The following is an 18191-nucleotide window of genomic DNA, read 5'->3' as shown; positions in this document are numbered from 1 at the left end:
GAAAAAAAAAAAAAAGAATCTTGACCCTTACCAAGAAGGCAGAGTTTTGACATAGAAAGTTCTAACACAGTTTAGTAACTTCAGCTTATAATTTTCTAAGAAAATACAATAGAACCTAAGGACTAAAAATATAAATAAAATTCTTTAAAAGTGCACAGTAGTTTTAATCTATATGGTATAGCAGCTGGTAAAGTGCTTGGCAAATGACATATTCAATAAATGTCACTGAATTAAGGTATGTATCCGAGTTGAATAATCACCTTGGTTAAAAACAAGGTAAAACACTATATATATCATATATATATGATATATATATGATATATTTTATATATATCATATATATGATATATATATGATATATTTTATATATATCATATATATGATATATTTTATATATATCATATATATGATATATTTTATATATATCATATATATGATATATATGATATATTTTATATATATCATATATAATATATATCATATATAATATATATCTCATATATATTATATAGATATTATACATTATATATATATTTATATTATATTATATTATATATCTCATATATATTATATATATGAGATATATAATTTTTTTTTTTTGAGATGGAGTATATGTAATTTTTTTTTTTTAGATTGAGTCTCGCTCTGTTGCCCAGGCTGGAGTGCAATGGTGCGATCTTGGCTAACTGCAACCTCCGCCTCCCAGGTTCAAGTGATTCTCCTGCCTCAGCCTCCTAAGTAGCTGGGATTGCAGGTGCGTGCCACCACGCCCGGCTAATTTTTGTATTTTTAGTAGCAATGTGGTTTTACCATTTTTGTCAGGCTGGTCTCAAACTCCTGACCTCGTGATCTGCCTGGCTTGGCCTCCCAAAGTGCTGGGATTATAGGCATGAGCCACTGCACCTGGCCCAAAATGCAATACTGAAATAGTTTTTGCCAAAGAAAATCATTAAATGCCAGAATCAATTCTATAGAGCTTGATGGTACCGCAAACCTATATTATTAATACTTTCAATTAACCAGGTTATACTGTAGACTGTCTAGCTGTAAGAAAGAGAAAAATCAGTTCTGTTTGCTTTTACAAGTCATGTGCCACAAATGTTGCTTTGGTCAGTGACAGACTGATACCTAACAGTGGTCTCTTAAGATTATAATACCACATTTTCACTGTATGTTTTCTCTTAAGATGTATTTAGATGTACAAATTCTTACCAATGTGCTATAACTGCCTCTCACATTCAGTACATTAACATGCTGTACAGGTTTGTAGCCTCAAAGCAATACCATATATTCTAGGTGTGTAGGCTATGTCATTTAGGTTTGTGTAAGTACACTCTATGATGTTCATATAACAAAACTGCCTAATGGTGTCTTTTAGGACATATCCCTGTTGTTAAGTGACATTAAGTGACTCATGACTGTACTTTATTATTGATTCACATGCCAGGTTTAGATTCTTAAAAAATTCCTCAGAACACACTTCACAGAATATTCTTGGGGCATTTTGTAATTAAGTGATAGGTAAGCATATAGATATTAAAAAAAGATTCCCCATTACTACTTTTATTCCTAAGAGGTGTCCACAGTGAAAATCAAAAGACCTCTGACACTGGTCTTGAGGAAAAACATCTTCTAAGAGAAGTATTACTCAGTGAGGTGTGCTGCTTGTAGCAGGTATGTATTGGGTTGGTGCAAAATATTTGTGGTTCTTGACATTAATTGCAAAAACCACAATTACTTTTCCACCAACCTAATAGTGAGGTATGTTGCCTGTAGCAGGTATGTATAATAGGGAGGTATGTTGCTCACCACCTTGCTCAGGGAATAGTGAATCACAGAAGCATGATTTCCTCATCACAGAAGAGCGGCCTTTGGAGACAAGTTTCTCTTGAAGATTAGACCAGAAGTGTATGAACCCCGTAGCTACCTTTACAGAGGCTGGTCTCCACATGGAGAACTAACAGTCCTAGTGCCATTTACTGAACAGAACATTCCTCTCAGCATTTTCTTTAGAAGTGATGGGAGAGATTTTTAGTCTATTGGCCCAATTATTTTATTTATGAGTCCATTCAAATCTATTTATTCCTAAGTAATTTTTGTTAAACTATGTTTTCCTAGGAAACTGTCTTTATCATCCAAGTTTTAAATTTACAGGCAAAAGTTCTTCACAGTGGCTTCTTGTTTTTAAAAATGCATGTTCTCTTCCTTTAGTTGGAACATATTTATATTTTCATTCCTAATACTGCATATTGTACCTCCCCTTGTTCTTTTTATGGTTGTTGCTGGATCATGTTATAGTGGAGTTTTTTGTTTTGTTGATCTGCTCTATTTTATTGAAATTTCTAGGCCGGGCGCGGTGGCTCACACCTGTAATCCCAGCACTTTGGGAGGCCAAGGCGGGTAGATCATGAGGTCAGGAGATTGAGACCATCCTGGCTAACACAGTGAAACCCCATCTTTACTAAAAATACAAAAAAATTAGCTGGGTGTGGTGGCGGGCGCCTGTAGTCCCAGCTACTCGGGAGGCTGAGGCAGGAGAATGGCGTGAACCCGGGAGGTGGAGCTTGCAGTGAGCCTAGATCGCGCCACTGCACTCCAGCCTGGGCGACAAAGCAAGACTCTATTTCAAAAAAAAAAAAGAAATTTTTACTTTTTGCAATTAATTTCTACTATTTTCCTTCAACTTTACTCAGATTTCCCTATTTTCCTCCCTAAATTCTTTGGCTGAATGGCCTATATGTGGCAATTTTTATAAACCTCTAATATATACTTGAAAAAAATGCAAATTCTGTAATTGCTAGAAGTAGGATTTTTTGTTTTTCTCCTCAGACAGACTTTATCATCACTTAATGTCAGTAGCAGAACTGGACAAAATTTTCATCACTGAGAGCAGCAGGGTTTTGGTTTTTTTTGTTTTTTTGTTTTTTTTTTTTGAGATGGAGTCTCGCTCTGTTGCCCAGGCTGGAGTGCAGTAGTGTGATCTTGGCTCACTGCAACCTCTGCCTCCCGAGTTTAGGCAATTCTCTGCCTCAGCCTCCTGAGTAGCTGGGCTTACAGGCGCCAGCCACCATGACTGGCTAATTTTTTTTTTGTATTTTTAGTAAAGACAGGTTTTCACCATCTTGGGCAGGCTGGTCTTGAACTCCTGACCTCGTGATCCATCCTCCTTGGCCTCCCAAAGTACTGGGATTATAGGAGTGAGCCACTGCGCCTGGCCAGCAGGGTTTTTTATATGTCCATCATATGATGTTTGTTCACTGTATTGTTCAACTACCCAATAACTTTACTGTCTGTGGCCAGATGTGGTGGGTCACACCTGTAATCCTAGCACTTTGGGAGGCCAAGGTGGGAGGATCACTTGTGGCCGGGAGGTCGAGACTAGCCTAGGCAATAAAGCAAAACCTCAACTCTTAAAAAAAAAAAAATTTGTCTGCTTTATCTGTCAATTACTAAAGTGGCTTATTAAAATCTGTCATTATAATTAGGGATTTTTAACATTCAGTTTGCAATTCTGACATATACTAAGTATATATCATTCAAAATTATTTTATCTTCTAGGTCACTTATTCCTTTCATCATTATGTGGTAACTTTTATCCCTAATGATGCTTTTTGCTTTACAGTTTACCGTGTATCACTCACACAGAGACACCAGCCTTTTTTGCTTGATAGCTGCCTGATAAATCTCATTCTATTGCTTACTTTCAAACCTTCCAGATCTTAGAGTTTTTAGAGTTTCTTGAAAACAGCATACAGGGCCAGTGCTGTGGCTCACACCTGTAATCCAGCACTTTGGGAGGCCAAGATAGGAGGATTGCTTGAGCCCAGGAGCTTGAGACCAGCCTGGACAATATAGAGAGACCTTGTCTCTACAAAAAATAAAAACGTATTAGCCGGGAGTGGTGGGGTGCACTTGTGGTCCCAGCCATTTGGGAGGCTGAAATGGAAGGATCACTCAAGCCTCAGAGGTTGAGGCTGCAGAGAGCCATGATGGTGTGTTACTGCACTCCAGCCTGGGTGTCACAGCGAGACCTACCTCTAAAAAATAAATAAATAGATAAAAATAATTAAAAATATTAAAACAGTATGTAGGCAAATTCTATATGTTTATCCAATCTGAGTCTTTTAACTGGCAAGTTTAGTTCACTTAACATTTGTTCTAAATTGATTGATTTCTGCCATTTTATTTTGGGCTTTCTTTTTCCCATGGTTTCTATTTACTTTTTTCCCACTTCCTGGTTTTTATTGGTTTGAAAGCTAAGATATCCTATTTATGTTCTGCAGTGGAATCTTTTGAATACACAAAACCTCATTAATCAATTTATCTGCCGTCATCACAATCTTGGAATGCTTAGGTTTGAACAGCTTCTAGTTTGTTACTGCTTTTTACAAAATAAAATCATTAAAAGCCAGAACCAATTTCATAGAGCTTGATGGTACCACAAGCCTGTATCTTAATATTTTCAATTAATCAGGTTATACTGTGGAGCATTTGGCTGTAAGAAAGAGAAAAACCAGTTGTCTGCTTTTACCAGTCACGCGCTGCAAATGCTCAATAGACACATGTGGCTACTGCACTGACAACACTGCTGTGGGAGCTCCTACAGCAAGAATCTGGGGAGACAACTGCTGTTGTTTTTGTTGAAAAGTATCTTTATTTTGTTCTCTTGGATTACTGAATTATTGGTTGTTTTTTTCTTCAGTCCTCTGAATATATTATTCTTTTGTCTTCTAAATTTAGTAGCTGCAACTAAAGAACATGCTGTCAGTCTAACTGGTGTTCCTTTGTAAACACTCAATCTTGAGTAACCTTTGGTTGCTTCTGTCTCTGCCTTTGATATCTCATCAGAATGTGTCTGGGTGTGTGTGTGTGTGTGCGTGCGTGTGTGTGTGTGTATATATATATATATATTTTTTTTTTTTTGAGACAGAGTCTCACTCTGTCACCTAGGCTGGAGTGCAGTGGCATGATCCCGGCTCACTGCAACCTCCACCTCCCAGGTTCAAGCGATTTTCCTGCCTCAGCCTCCTGAGTAGCTGGAATTACAGGTGTCCGCCACCAGGCCCAGCTAATTTTTGTATTTTTAGTAGAGATGGGGTTTCACCATGTTGGCCAGACTGGTCTCGAACTCCTGACCTCAAGTGATCTGCCTGCCTAGGCCTCCCAAAGTGCTGGGATTACAGGCGTGAGCCATAGCGTCCGGCTATATTTTTATGTTTTATGCTTGGAGCTCATTCTGTTGTTTAAATCTGAGATTTATGTCTTTTATGGATTCTGGAAAATTCCCAGTCATCAACTCTTCAAATATTGCCTCTCTACAAATCTACTTTATCATTCTGAAATTCTTATCCATCAAATGTTACAGTTTATAATTCTAATCACTGTCATATTTCCATTTTGTCCTTTTTTTGGATACATTCTGGATTTCCTCAGATATATCTTCTAGCTCACCAATTCTTTTCAGCTATTACCAATTAACTGTTGAATCCAAGTAGAGAGTGTCTTTCAATTAAAATTTTAATTTCTATTAGTTCTACTCGGCTATTTTTCAAATCTTCCTTTTTTTTTATAGCATTTAATTCTTTTTTATTCTTTTATTTTTTGAGACAGGGTCTCACTCTATCACCCAGGCTGGAGCGCAGTGGCGTGATCATGGCTCACTGCAGCCTCAACCTCGCAGGCTCAGGTGATTCTCCCACCTCAACCTCCCAGGTCCACCCGGCTAATTTTTTGTATTTTTTATAGAGACAGGGTTTCGCCATGCTGCTCATGCTGCTCATGCTGGTCTTGAACTCCTGGGCTCAAGTGATCTGTTCACCTTGGCCTCCCAAAGTGCTGGGACTACAAGTGTGAGCCACTGTGCCTGGCAGCATTTTACTCTTTTCTTTTTGAGATGGAGTTTAGCTCTTGTTGCCCAGGCTGGAGTGCAGTGGCGTGATCTTGGCTCACTACAACCTCTGCCTCCCGGCTTCAAACGATTCTCCTGACTCAGTCTCTCCCGAGTAGCTGGGATTACAGGCGTCTGCCACCACGCCAGGCTAATTTTTTGTATTTATAGTAGAGATGGGGTTTCACCATGTTGGGCAGGCTGGTCTCGAACTCTTGACCTCAGGTGATCCACCTGCCTCGGCTCCCAAAGTGCTGGGATTTCAGGCGTGAGCCACCGCGCAGGGCCTTTATTCTTTTTCCACATTTGCTGTTCCTTCTTTTTACTTTATTTTATAATCTGTATCTGGTTATTTACATCCATTAGAGTCTCTAGTTTCCATGAACTAAAGTCTTTGGGAAGGGTTGTATAATCCTGCTGTTTGTTGTATGCTACCTTTCATTCACTGCAAAGCATTTCCTTGTATATTTAGTAATTTTAGACCATGAGACATGTCTGATATTCCTGGGCAACCTGGGCTAAGAACGTATCTTGCCAGAAGGGATCTACATTTGCTTCTGCCAGATGCCCTAGTGTAATCACCAGCTGATGATTAATTTTATGTTAATTTCTTGACCTGGGTAAGAAATGATACTAAATGAATGGTACAACTTGAACCTTAAATTTGTATGAGGGAAGGCCCATGGTTATTTTTCAGGAAGACATCTTCCTTCTAACCCAAAGCCCAGATTTATTTATTTATTTATTTATTTATTAATTGAGATGGAGTCTTGCTCTGTCTCCCAGGCTGGAGTGCCATGGGGCCATCTAGGCTCACTGCAACTTTCGCTGCCTGGGTTCAAGCGATTCTCCTGCCTAGCCTCCCAAGTAGCTGGGACTACAGGCGTGCACCACCATGTCCGGCTAATTTTTTTTGTATTTTTAGTAGAGATGGGGTTTCGCCATGTTGGCCAGGTTGGTCTTGAACTCCTGACCTCAGGTGATCCACCCACCTCGGCCTCCCAAAGTGCTAGGATACAGGCGTGAGCCACCACACCTGGCCAAGACTTCTCATTTTTAATATATATATTTTTCCAATGTATACCTCAGGCTTTCTAGTAACGGCCCCTACAACATTTGAAAATCATACTTGTAAAGAGACAAAAGAGCCTGCAGCTCGTGCATGGTACTACCAGAAGGGATAGGAAGAAGCATATCACAGGCCTGCGTTATAAGAGAACCTGAATAGGCCGGGTGTGGATAACACTGATGTCCCTAGGATTCGTTCACTAATGAAATCATTTGTTGAGTCTAGAATGGAGACACAGTCTACGATATTTTGTATTTGTAAATGCCTAACAAAATACCTTACTTTCATGCTGGCCTTTTAAGATAAATAGGTCAAATCAGTGGTTTAAATGATTTAGCCAAGGTTGTAGTCAGTAAGGCAAAGCCCAGAATAGAATTCTTATCTGCAAACTAAATTCCATGCCAAAAGAGTGTTACCATGGCAAAGCCACCCTCAGGGATATATTCTGCAGCTTTTGTATCTAGAAATCATTTGTAAGTTTCAAAAAGGAATGACTAAATAGGACACATAAAAATCTAATACAAAGCTTCCCAAGTAGTTGTTTGATTCAGGTATGGCACAACAAAGAGCATGTTAGCACATGAACTTATGCTGAGACTTCCACTGTACAGTATGGCAGCTGCCAGCACATACAGCCACGCAAATTCTAATAGATTAAATTAAATAAACTAAAAAGAAGTGTTCTTCATTTGCCCTAGCCACATTTCAGGCTACTATATGGGACAGTGCTGACATGGAACTGTCATTTTCCCTGATTGCAAAGTTTTAGTGGATAGCACTGCTCTAGAATATGGATTGATGAAGTAATTTTATTGTTACAGTAGAGTGGAAAGAACACTGGCCTTGAAGCCCGAAAGACCTACTCTTAAATTCTCCATCTGTCACTTATTACCTTTGTGAATCTCGAGCAGGTTCCTAAACAACTCTGAGCCTCTTGTTTTCTTAACCTGTAAGTTGAGGATCAGAAATAAGGTGCTAGAAATACCACTACTACTCAATAACTCCAGAATTTATAACCTCTCCATTCTTCATTGCAGTCCCATTGGGGTCTTGTGGCTGCCAAAAGGCCCTTGCACAGAATAAAAATACACTGTTCCCAAAAGATTCAAGAGGCTGGACATGGTGGCTCATGCCAGCACTTTGGGAGGCTGAGGCGGGAGAACTGCTTGAGCCCAGGAATTCAAGACCAGCCTGGGCAACACAGTGAGAACTTGTCTTTTGAAAACAACCACGACCACCACCACCACCACCACCACCACCACCAGCACCACCACCACCACCACCACCACCCCACAAAGATTTAAGAGAATCACCAAGCCTAAGCCCTTAGTCAGTGTAAGAATTTTCTCTGTAAGATTTTATCTTTTTCTTGAGGGGTGGGGTGGGTGTAGATGGGCATGTTTTACAAAGAAAAACTCTTGGCTGGGCGCGGTGGCTCACACCTGTAATCCCAGCACTTTGGGAGGCCGAGGCGGGCGGATCACGAGGTCAGGAGATCGAGACCATCCTAGCTAACAGGTGAAACCCCGTCTCTACTAAAAATAGAAAAAATTAGCCGGGCGTGGTGGCGGGCGCCTGTAGTCCCAGCTACTTGGGAGGCTGAGGCACGAGAATGGCATGAACCTGGGAGGCAGAGCTTGCAGTGAGCCGAGATCATGCCACTGCACTCCAGCCTGGGTGACAGAGCAAGACTCCATCTCAAAAAAAAAAAAAAAAAAAAAAGAAAGAAAAACTCTTAAAAATAAATAAAACAACTTAGAACTGAAAAAAAGTTATGGTTTACTGTTCTAGTACATTAACTCCAAAAATTAATTTGAATGAAAGAAGATGGATATGAAGGTGTAACTTGAGTTAAATGGGTCAGGTGTCTTGATGGTATTTCCCACAAGAGAATGGCAGAAGAGCAGCTATAGAATCAGGTATAATTACCTGTATGCATAATCAGATACTAACTTTTTATTTAAAGAACAAATCCCTAAACAACTTAATAGCTCGCTGACCTGACAAGACTATTTTCCACTTTTAAGACTAGGTAGACAAATCACACACTCAAGAGAGGCCTTAACACTCACAAAATCATTTTCTGTTGTCTTATCACTTCTCCCCAATACAGCTATTCCTTTAAATACTTTCCCTAATGAAATGACCTGGTTAAGTGAGTTTTCTGTTCAACTAAGAAAACTTTTGTTTCAATCAGTTGAAAATTTCCTAAAGTAAAATGCGTTAGTTCACTTTCTCCCCAAGAATGTTCTAGTTAACATAGTAAATACTCCTGATGATTTTAGGTCTCATTATAACAATTTAACCTATGATACTACAGTGGAGTTAAAGTTATAAAATATTGACATTTTAATGCTGACCCCAGGTTATTCTCTGGATATCTGCTTGATTTTCAGAAAGTAAAACCTAGTATTAGCTTGTTTTCTTATAATTTGCCTTCATTTCTTCCACACACGAACTATAAAAATATTTCCAGATGACTGAAGCTCTGATTAGTTAGCTTCTGGTTATTCATGGTTCAATTACATTTGTGTTATGTCACACTTTCAATTTCACAGGACTTTTGCCTTGTGAAAAAAATATAATACAATTCATCTCAGGTTTATGCTAAATGGTAACTGGGTCTGGATAACCTTCCCTACTGACTACTTTAATAACCAAACCACTTAGGAGTGATGGCTAGATTAAGTTTCCAGGCAGAATTAAGCCTATTTCACTTAAAAAAAAAAATTGGATCCGTATTCCTTTGCAGAATTTCTCCCACCCTCTTTTCATTTTTTGAGACAGGATCTTGCTCTGTTGCCCAGGCTGGAGTGCAGTGGCGCAATCATGGCTCACTGCAGCCTCGACGGCCTCCTGGATTCAAGCGACTTTCCCACCTCAGCCTCCTGGGTAGCTGGGACTACAAGTGTGTGCCACCACACCTGGCTAATTTTTCTATTTTTTTTGTGGAGAGGGGGTTTTGACATGTTGCCCAAGCTGGTCTCAAACTCCTGGGCTCAAGCAATCTGCTTGCCTTGGTCTCCCAAAGTCCTGGGATTGCAGGCGTGAGCCACTGTGCCCAGCCGAATTTTCCCTTTAATGGAATATTCAGTATAAAGAAAAGAGCAATCTGAAATAATTATATTGTTAACATTAGTTTAAATAAATCCATCTGAACTTATAGCTATTACAAAGCATGTCTAATATGTCCACAGAATTTAAAATCTGAGAGGTAATTACCTGGACAAATAGTTTACTGAGAAGTCAAAAGACAGAACCTGTTTCACTTATACTTAAAAGTGTGCTACGGAAAAGAACTTGGGGGTTTCTAGCTTTAAAATAGGCCTTGTTACTTCTCATTCAGGGAATTAAGAGGTGTATAATTTTTAGTAACTTTTTCTATTTTATACTGAAGACATACCCCAAGACCAATTACCTCCTGGCCAAGTGAAATTCAAACACATTAACTTTTACTTTTTAAGTTAGAAGCAACATTTCTCCAACTATATCCTTAGAGGCTAATTAGAGCACAATCATTGTTACCATAACCAGTTTTCATATCCCTATAGTCAATGTCCAACAAACTGTCCTCAAACACCCATACCTTCAATATCCATACTAACATACTGGAATCAAGGATATTTTTTAGTACTGTAGTTTCTTGGAAGGGCCACTCTAGCTTTGCTGACTACATCCAATCGTTACCAGAGACTGTAAAAATGCCCGAAAGAACCCTGGACTAAAAAGCAAAAGAAGAGTCATAATCCTAACTCTCCAACAGGGTAATAGTTATGCATCTCTGAGTCTCAGTTGACTTAACTGCCTGCTTACACCACACAGGTAACTGTATCGTTAACATTAAAGCACCATAGCTCTTGGCTCAGTGCTGGTAACCAGTAGACACTCAATTAAATAAACAGATAGAAAAACCTTACTTAGAAACATATTCAGACAAAATAAAGTAGAAAAAGTAATAAATATCTTAAAAAAAAAAAACAACAACCCACCGCCACTATTCTGGGCAAAAACAATATTTTTCTGGCCGGGTGCAGTGGCTCACGCCTGTAATCCCAACACTTATTTGTGCCCGTAGTCCCAGCTACTTGGGAGGCTGAGCCAGGAGAATGGCGTGAACCCGGGAGGCGGAGCTTGCAGTGAGCCTAGATCGCACCACTGCACTCCAGCCTGGGCAACAGAGCAAGACTCCGTCTCAAAAAAAAGAAAATAATAATAATACTAATACTAATAATACTTTCTTTGTGGAAAGAATTATCTGTATCTGTTCCCATCCTGTGTGTCCCAAACTAAGTTCTGTTGCTTAGGGACATGGGCAGCTGATGGTCCACAGCTGCAAAAAAACAAAGGCATAAACCTTATTTTAATAAACCAACAACAGAAATGTAGTGCTATTAAATGAAATAGTAAACTAAATTACATACAAAAGAATGTTTCCAGTTTCAGAGCCCAGTTTATTTATTTATTTTTTTGAGACACAGTCTCATTCTGTTGCCCAGGCTGGAGTACAGCGGTGCGATCTCAGCTCACTGCAACCTCCACCTCCCAGGTTCAAGTGATTACAGGCGCCCGCCACCAAGCCCGGCTAATTTTTTTCTGTATTTTTAGTAGAGACGGGGTTTCACCATGTTGGCCTGGCTGGTCTTGAACTCCTGACCTCAAGTGATCTGCCCTCCTCGGCCTCCCAAAGTGCTGGGATTATAGGCATGAGCCACCACATCTGGCCTCAGAGCCCAGTTTAAAAGGTTTGATCTTTCTAACAGACTCATTTATAATAATAGAGACCATATTTTGTTTTGTAATTTGAAACTTCCTAAATAATGGATTGACAGAAATTAAAGTCACTCAATTTTAAATGTAATAACTATAATAAAACAGATATACTCACAGCTTGCATTTCTATACAGAAGAAATGGTTCATGGAGCTGAAATTCCAAATCTTTATTCACTGGTTCAACTAGATTGTGCATATTTAGTCGATTCACAATGGTAAAACCATGGTAAGGGGAAGCTGACCTTAGATTTAATAGAAGAAAAAAAAATATGTAGTTACCATTTAATCTGTAGAAATGTTATCTACTATGTACTTTATTTTCATTTCAAAAAAGAATACATTAGAACATTATACAATATTATCAGCACTTACACCTGTAAACAAAAAATTTAAGTCAGATCATACTCCTCCTCTGACGAGAAGTCTCCAAAGACAGTCTCTCAGAGTAAAGGCCAAAGTCCTTACTGAGGCCACCAAGGCCCCACCTGATGTACTCCCCGCTCTGACTTCATTTCCTATGGCTCTTCTCCAGCTCCTACTCTCCAGCCACACTGGGCTCCTTGCCACTCTCTCTGCATGTGTGCTTCTACCTAAAGACTTCTTTCTGGATTACTGCCCCAGAAGCTGCACAGCTATCTCATCTCCAAGCCTTTGTTCAGATGTCACCTTTTTCATGAGGCCTACTTGAACTATCCTTTTTAATGCTCCCAAGCTCAATACCGCTAACCTTCCTCTTTTATCCATACCACTTATTTTTAATATTTATTGTCCTCCCCCCACTAGGATGTAAGCCCCATGCAAACGGAGCTTTTGTCTTACTTTTTTCACACATATATCCCAAGATAGATACACAGTTGCTGAATGAAATATCATTCAATTGGATTGGCTATAATGGCTGCCCATCATTACAACAATGTTTTTCTTGCACCAAATAGATATTTACATAGTGCTCCTGAGTTAGACGGAAAATGCCTTGAATCCTACAATAGGAAACATCCTTGGTTCCCGTATCAGAGGGATTCGGTACATGATCCTTTACTCTTCACATGTACCTAACACTTCACAGTTTTTCATTTGTTTCTCTACGATATAGCCGGGGTGTTAACAGAACACTATTCTATAGATTAGGAGACAAGCTTTGAATGATTAAGGCCTATGCCTGAGGTCACACAAATAATGAGTTACAAATATAACTAGGATTCAGTTTCAGGTTTTTTGACTCCAAATCCAAGCTTCTACTATATGAAGTAATTGCTGCAAAGTGATAGTCTGACATCCTGGTATACCTTTATCCAAGGTCCACAAAATAGTCTCACATTTTCCAAACACAGTTTCTTGCATCTCCTTTAATTAGAATCAGTACCATATAAGCCTCCGTGAATTGTATTAAATCCAGCCACCCACTACACTAAATCTCCTACTTTCTACAATCAGTGCCTCTGTAGGATAACAATAAAGCCAGTAAAGTACTTTTTCCAAATATCATAGAAACTAAGGTTCTAATAACAGAGTTTCTAGAGATTTATATTGCTAATGAAGAGTAATGAAGGGAGTGAGGGTAAAGATCCCTTCCTATTAATTTATTTATTTTTTATGAGACAGAGTCTCGCTCTGTCACCCAGGCTGGAGTGCAGTGGCACGACCTCGGCTCACTGCAAGCTCCGCCTCCTGGGTTCACGCTATTCTCCTGCCTCAGCCTCTCAAGTAGCTGGGACTACAGGTGCCTGCCAACATGCCCAGCTAATTTTTTGTATTTTTAGTAGAGACGGTGTTTCACCATGTTAGCCAGGATGGTCTTGATCCGCTGACCTCGTGATTCGCCCACCTCGGCCTCCCAAAGTGGTGGGATTACAGGCGTGAGCCACCGCGCCTGGCCGATCCCTTCCTTTTTAAAAGGAGAAAGATGAATAGCAGGGAACAAACAAAGTGTCTAAGAAAAAAGAGCTTGGTGTACAAATATCAAAGAATTACACTTAAAAGAAGAAAAAAATGAGTGCATTTAGACAAGATCTCAAAGCTTTGTATCAAAATTTAGAAGAGTATTTGACAAATTCTTTTAAATTGGCATCAATGCAGAAAGGCAATCCTTAAAAGGCAACTCAATACAAAAAAAAAGAGAAAAGACCAGATATCATTGATAACTCCTGCTGACTCCCTAAGCTTTAGAAAACAAGGGAAGGAACCTGCCCCTGTCAGAGTAAGACCTTAGAGGAATCCAGGAAAACAAGTACCCCATGACTATCATATACTGTCAGTTGTCTTTAGGCCCCAAAAGCTGCCTAACAAAAAAGTTGCAATTTGCAAACCAATCTTAAAGATAATGAATTTTTGAATAAGTTAAAAATAAAAAATACACCATCATGAATAATCCAAACTTTCTAAAGAACTCTCAAATAAGACACTGTACATAATCTAGAACTTCTGTGGGTTGGGAAAGAGGACAGAACCAGTCATAAAAGACAACCACTCATGTAGTAATGAAAGAACAGAGGGATCGACCTCTCAATAACATTATTTTACAGAGCTAGTCTATGTATGTATTGTCGTTTCCCCAAATATATATCTTTTTTTTTCTTTCTAATATGGGGGTAGGGAGAGAGAGGCAGGCATCCGTTTTAGACTCAATCATTATTATTTTGAAACTGCTTTGCTAGGCTGGTAATATAAATTCTAGTTCAGTTTATTCTGAATCACAGAAAGGCTCAGAGAAAAGAAAGAACCTGGTTAAGATTTCACAGCTAGGGAAAGATGAAAACTTCAAGGGTACTGGCAGGAAGGTTCCAAAGACAAATGTACAAGAGAACTGAACCGTCTGACATTGTTCACCACTAGACTGTTAAAAACAAATATACATATTTTAAAAACTTACCTTCGATATACAAATAAGGTCCCTTCTATATCAGTCTTCTCCTATGAAAGACAATGACTCAATTAGTTTTTTTTCCCCATAATCAGACCCCAAATAGTCCCAATGGAGAAGTAATGCTTCACGTTGAAGACCAACTTGTTTCATTTCATTTATTATAAAATTAACCACTTTTGAACAGGTAAAGTCTCCCTCTCATTCCACAAATTGTGGTTACCATTTCTAATATATCCTTTCAGTGCATAAGCATATGCAATGTTTAATCCAGCAACATATCTGTATCTGCAGCATTTTTCTTTTTCAATTAGTAAAGGAGAAAATCATAGAATAAACCTTCACTTTTTATAGCTAAAATGTTTTAGCCAGATTTCTTAACTTTAAAGCTAAGGTCCTGTATACTGCAATTTCTTCTCTTTTAAGTTTATCCAAGTTAATTTTTAAAAAGGAAAGGAACGAAATTTTCTTATGGGATACTTTGTTTCATCACTGGGGAGTTTTTGTACATTTTCACAACTAGCAAATTTTGTGGTTAAGAATTACTACCAAACAAAATCAGCTTGTTATTTTTAGAACTTGAAGAATCATGAATACTGAAAGTATACCCTGCCTCAGTGTAATTATTGGAGGCCTTTACCATAGTTCATTTTCTGTGACAAGAGTGTATTTAGGTTTTAAACACAGTTCAGTGTTTTTTAAAAAATAAATAAGCTTATTAGTCTGCAATTTACAGCCTACAATGGACCTAAATATTTTACTGTAATCAACACATTATTAACATTTTAAATGTTAGTCATATATTGAATGTGTTGGGATTAAAAAATTTAGAAAATTGATCATCTTGATTTCTTCCAGAAGTACTACCCTAGCTTAAATATCATTATTTTCCTTCCTAAGGATTCAGAGGCTTTTTCTTACCTTTAAAATGTTAGGTTATTACTATAAGAAATTGGTAATCAACTGTCTTACAGTAAAAGAAAATTTGCCCACCAAAAAACGTCATGCAAAATTACAACTCACTGTAAAATAATAAAGAGGGAAAAGATTTTTGTCATGCTCTATGTGCCAGGATCCAAATAAACAGTAGCAGCTTATTTTTCAATTCAGGTTATTATAGCTTGTATTTCATATTTAAAACAGAACTCCACAATGTAAACTTTTAAAATATTGAAAGACTTTGTGAAAAACTAGAAAAACTCTTTAGTAAAAAGTCCTAGCCCCAAGTCTTCACCATTTGTCTGCAATCCATATTTCACAAATTTATATATAGGCCAAGAAAAGAAAAAAGATTCATAAAATTTCAAACTAAGGCAATGTCTAAAATAGCTACATTTAAAAAACAATCTACAATTTTATTCCTTGTGGCTTCCCATATCTCCTTCTCTTCCAGGAGGCAAAGATAAACAACGTGATTATAAAAACTCTTCGTCTGAATTAACTGTTCATAAATGCCAAATGATTTTCGATAAATTACTGATAAAAATAATCTATGCATCTGTATTATAGGGTAAACAACACACTACGGTCATCTTCCAGAGTTCTCTGTTAGTTTAAGGATTTCGTATCTTACTGAAATGTGAACTCCAGTCATTGGTGAATTCAATCCAACAAGCATTTACGTATTACTTTCTAAGTGTAAAGCCTGTAGCTGAATGAGTTAATTAGGAAGGGTCAACTACAAGAAAGTGGGAAATTATGCTTTTTAAACAACTAACAAAGCTTCAAGCAGGGGCTAACAAGAATCAGTAAACAGACTGTAACTTTTCGGACCCTCTCCAGTGCACGAAAGCCAGAAAGTACTGAGTCCGAGGGGAGCATTCAGAGATGACATCACCAGCATCATAGACGGAACAAAACACATTTACAGGGTCTCTCTTGTTTGTACAAAGGTCTTCGGGGATCCAGTGAACACGGAAGCCCTTTTCCTAAGTGCCTTGGAAGCTTTTCCGAAACTCTGTGTAGTTTGATTAAAGCCGGACCCACCCACCCCCCCTTCCAAGAATCGAAACTAATTGGATTGTAAACTTTAAACCCAAATGACCTCTGCGAAAGGGGCTCTCATTTACGTTTGCCAGGGGGAGAGGAGGAGTGTTTATTTTATAGATAATGTACATGTAATTTATCTAATAATCCGCAAAGCCTCAAACACAAGCTTTCAGACACCCTTTTGACCCCACCGGTCTCAGAACCCTCAATGTTTCTGCAAAGAAGGCAGGTCGCCCACGTCCCCAGACCCAACGCCAAGGGACTGATTCTGCTCCAATCCTCTCCTCCACTGGCTTTTCCTTGGGATGTCTCGAGCCACTTCTCTCACTCCTATCCCCCAATCCCAGGCGGATCCGACACCCCGCAGGCTCTGGCTGGGCTCTTCGCCAGACCCTGGCCTCGTCTCCACCGCCCTGGCCTCTTGCTGTGTCCCCCACCCCACAGCAACCCGCGCGGCCCCTTTAAGAGACGGCAGCGGCCGGGTGGCCGTCCTCAGAGCCAGGCGGCACTCACCCACTGGTTGGCTTTGGGGCAGAAGGTGTACAGAGCGACCTGGCCCGTGAGGTCTGCGATGCTGGTGATATAGGGGTCGTGCTGCTTCAGGGCCGCCAGGCTCATCTCCTGCCCAGCTCTACTCAGAGCCTCCATCTTGAATCCCGGAGCCTAGCCCCTCTGGCGGGGGCGGAGTCACGGACAGGAAAGTGCCATCGAGGCAAAGTTCCCGCATCTGCGTCAGTCCCCTCAACTTCCGCCTCTACGCGGGCCTCGCGGCAGGGCGGTACGTCAGCCATTCTGGTCCGCCGCGCGCACGCTCCGGTCGCCGGGTTCCGGCGTTGTCAGGGTCCAGGGCCCTACGATGTGGGGCGGTGTCCAAGGCTGCGCAGTGGACCTTGCAGGCTGGAGCCCCGGCGGTTCCTTTCCCTGAGCAAAACAACTGGGTCTTGGGATCTGGCCTCTAGCTCGCCTGCTGAGCTCTTTCCAGGCAAAGGTTGGAGACCGCCGAAGTGCTGGCCTCGCGGTGCGCTGTCTGGCAGGGCCCGGGGCCACAGAAGGAAAACATCTCTGTGGAATGTGGAAATGCGGGACTCTACCGGGCCCGTTTAGAGAGCACAGAAAAGCATGGGAGAAAGGGAGAGGCGAGAAGCCCAGAAAATTACCCTAGGTATCAGATATGGTTATGTCGACCTAAAAGGAAGAAGACTCTGGGGCAAAATAAATGCAAGCAGAGAGTTTATTTGGGCCAAGCTTGAGGATTGCAATCCAGAAGCATAGATTCAAGTTGCCTTGAATATATATACTGATTAGCAGAAGGTACAGGTGGATTTTTTTTTCTTTTTTTTCTTTTTTTTGAGACGGAGTTTCACTCTTGTCGCCCAGGCTGAAGTGCAGTGGCACGATCTCGACTCACTGCAACCTCCGCCTCCAAGGTTCAAGCGATTCTCCCGTCTCAGCGTCCCGAGTAGCTGGGATTACAGGGGCGCGCCACCATGCCCTGATAATTTTTGTGTTTTTAGTAGAGACGGGGTTTCGCCATGTTGGCCAGGCTAGTCTCGAACTCCTGACCTCAGGTGATCCACCCGCCTCTGCCTCCCAAAGTGCTGAGATTACAGGCTTG

The 18191-nt window shown here is 40.0% G+C and overlaps 1 protein-coding gene and 1 non-coding gene across 2 annotated transcripts in view; both read right to left on the bottom strand.

The window, feature by feature from the left end:
* DCP1A (decapping mRNA 1A) overlaps window positions 1–17946 on the bottom strand; it is a 63012-nt gene extending 45066 nt beyond the window's left edge. The window contains exons 1-3 of the mRNA XM_002813633.6: window positions 17090–17946; window positions 14597–14637; window positions 11842–11969 (exon numbers count right to left, since the gene is read on the bottom strand). Coding sequence (XP_002813679.4) covers window positions 11842–11969; window positions 14597–14637; window positions 17090–17224 — 304 coding nt within the window. The 5' untranslated portion in view covers window positions 17225–17946. The remainder of the gene's footprint in view (window positions 1–11841; window positions 11970–14596; window positions 14638–17089) is intronic.
* Window positions 2821–2889, bottom strand: LOC112132891 (small nucleolar RNA SNORD38). Its single transcript, XR_002914593.1, has one exon. It is a non-coding gene; the product is annotated as a small nucleolar RNA SNORD38 (small nucleolar RNA).
* Window positions 17947–18191: the final 245 nt, after the last annotated feature.

This window comes from Pongo abelii, chromosome 2 (genome assembly GCF_028885655.2).
Source record: "Pongo abelii isolate AG06213 chromosome 2, NHGRI_mPonAbe1-v2.0_pri, whole genome shotgun sequence".
Lineage (NCBI taxonomy): Eukaryota > Metazoa > Chordata > Mammalia > Primates > Hominidae > Pongo > Pongo abelii.
This window is presented reverse-complemented; position numbering and strand designations above follow the sequence as displayed.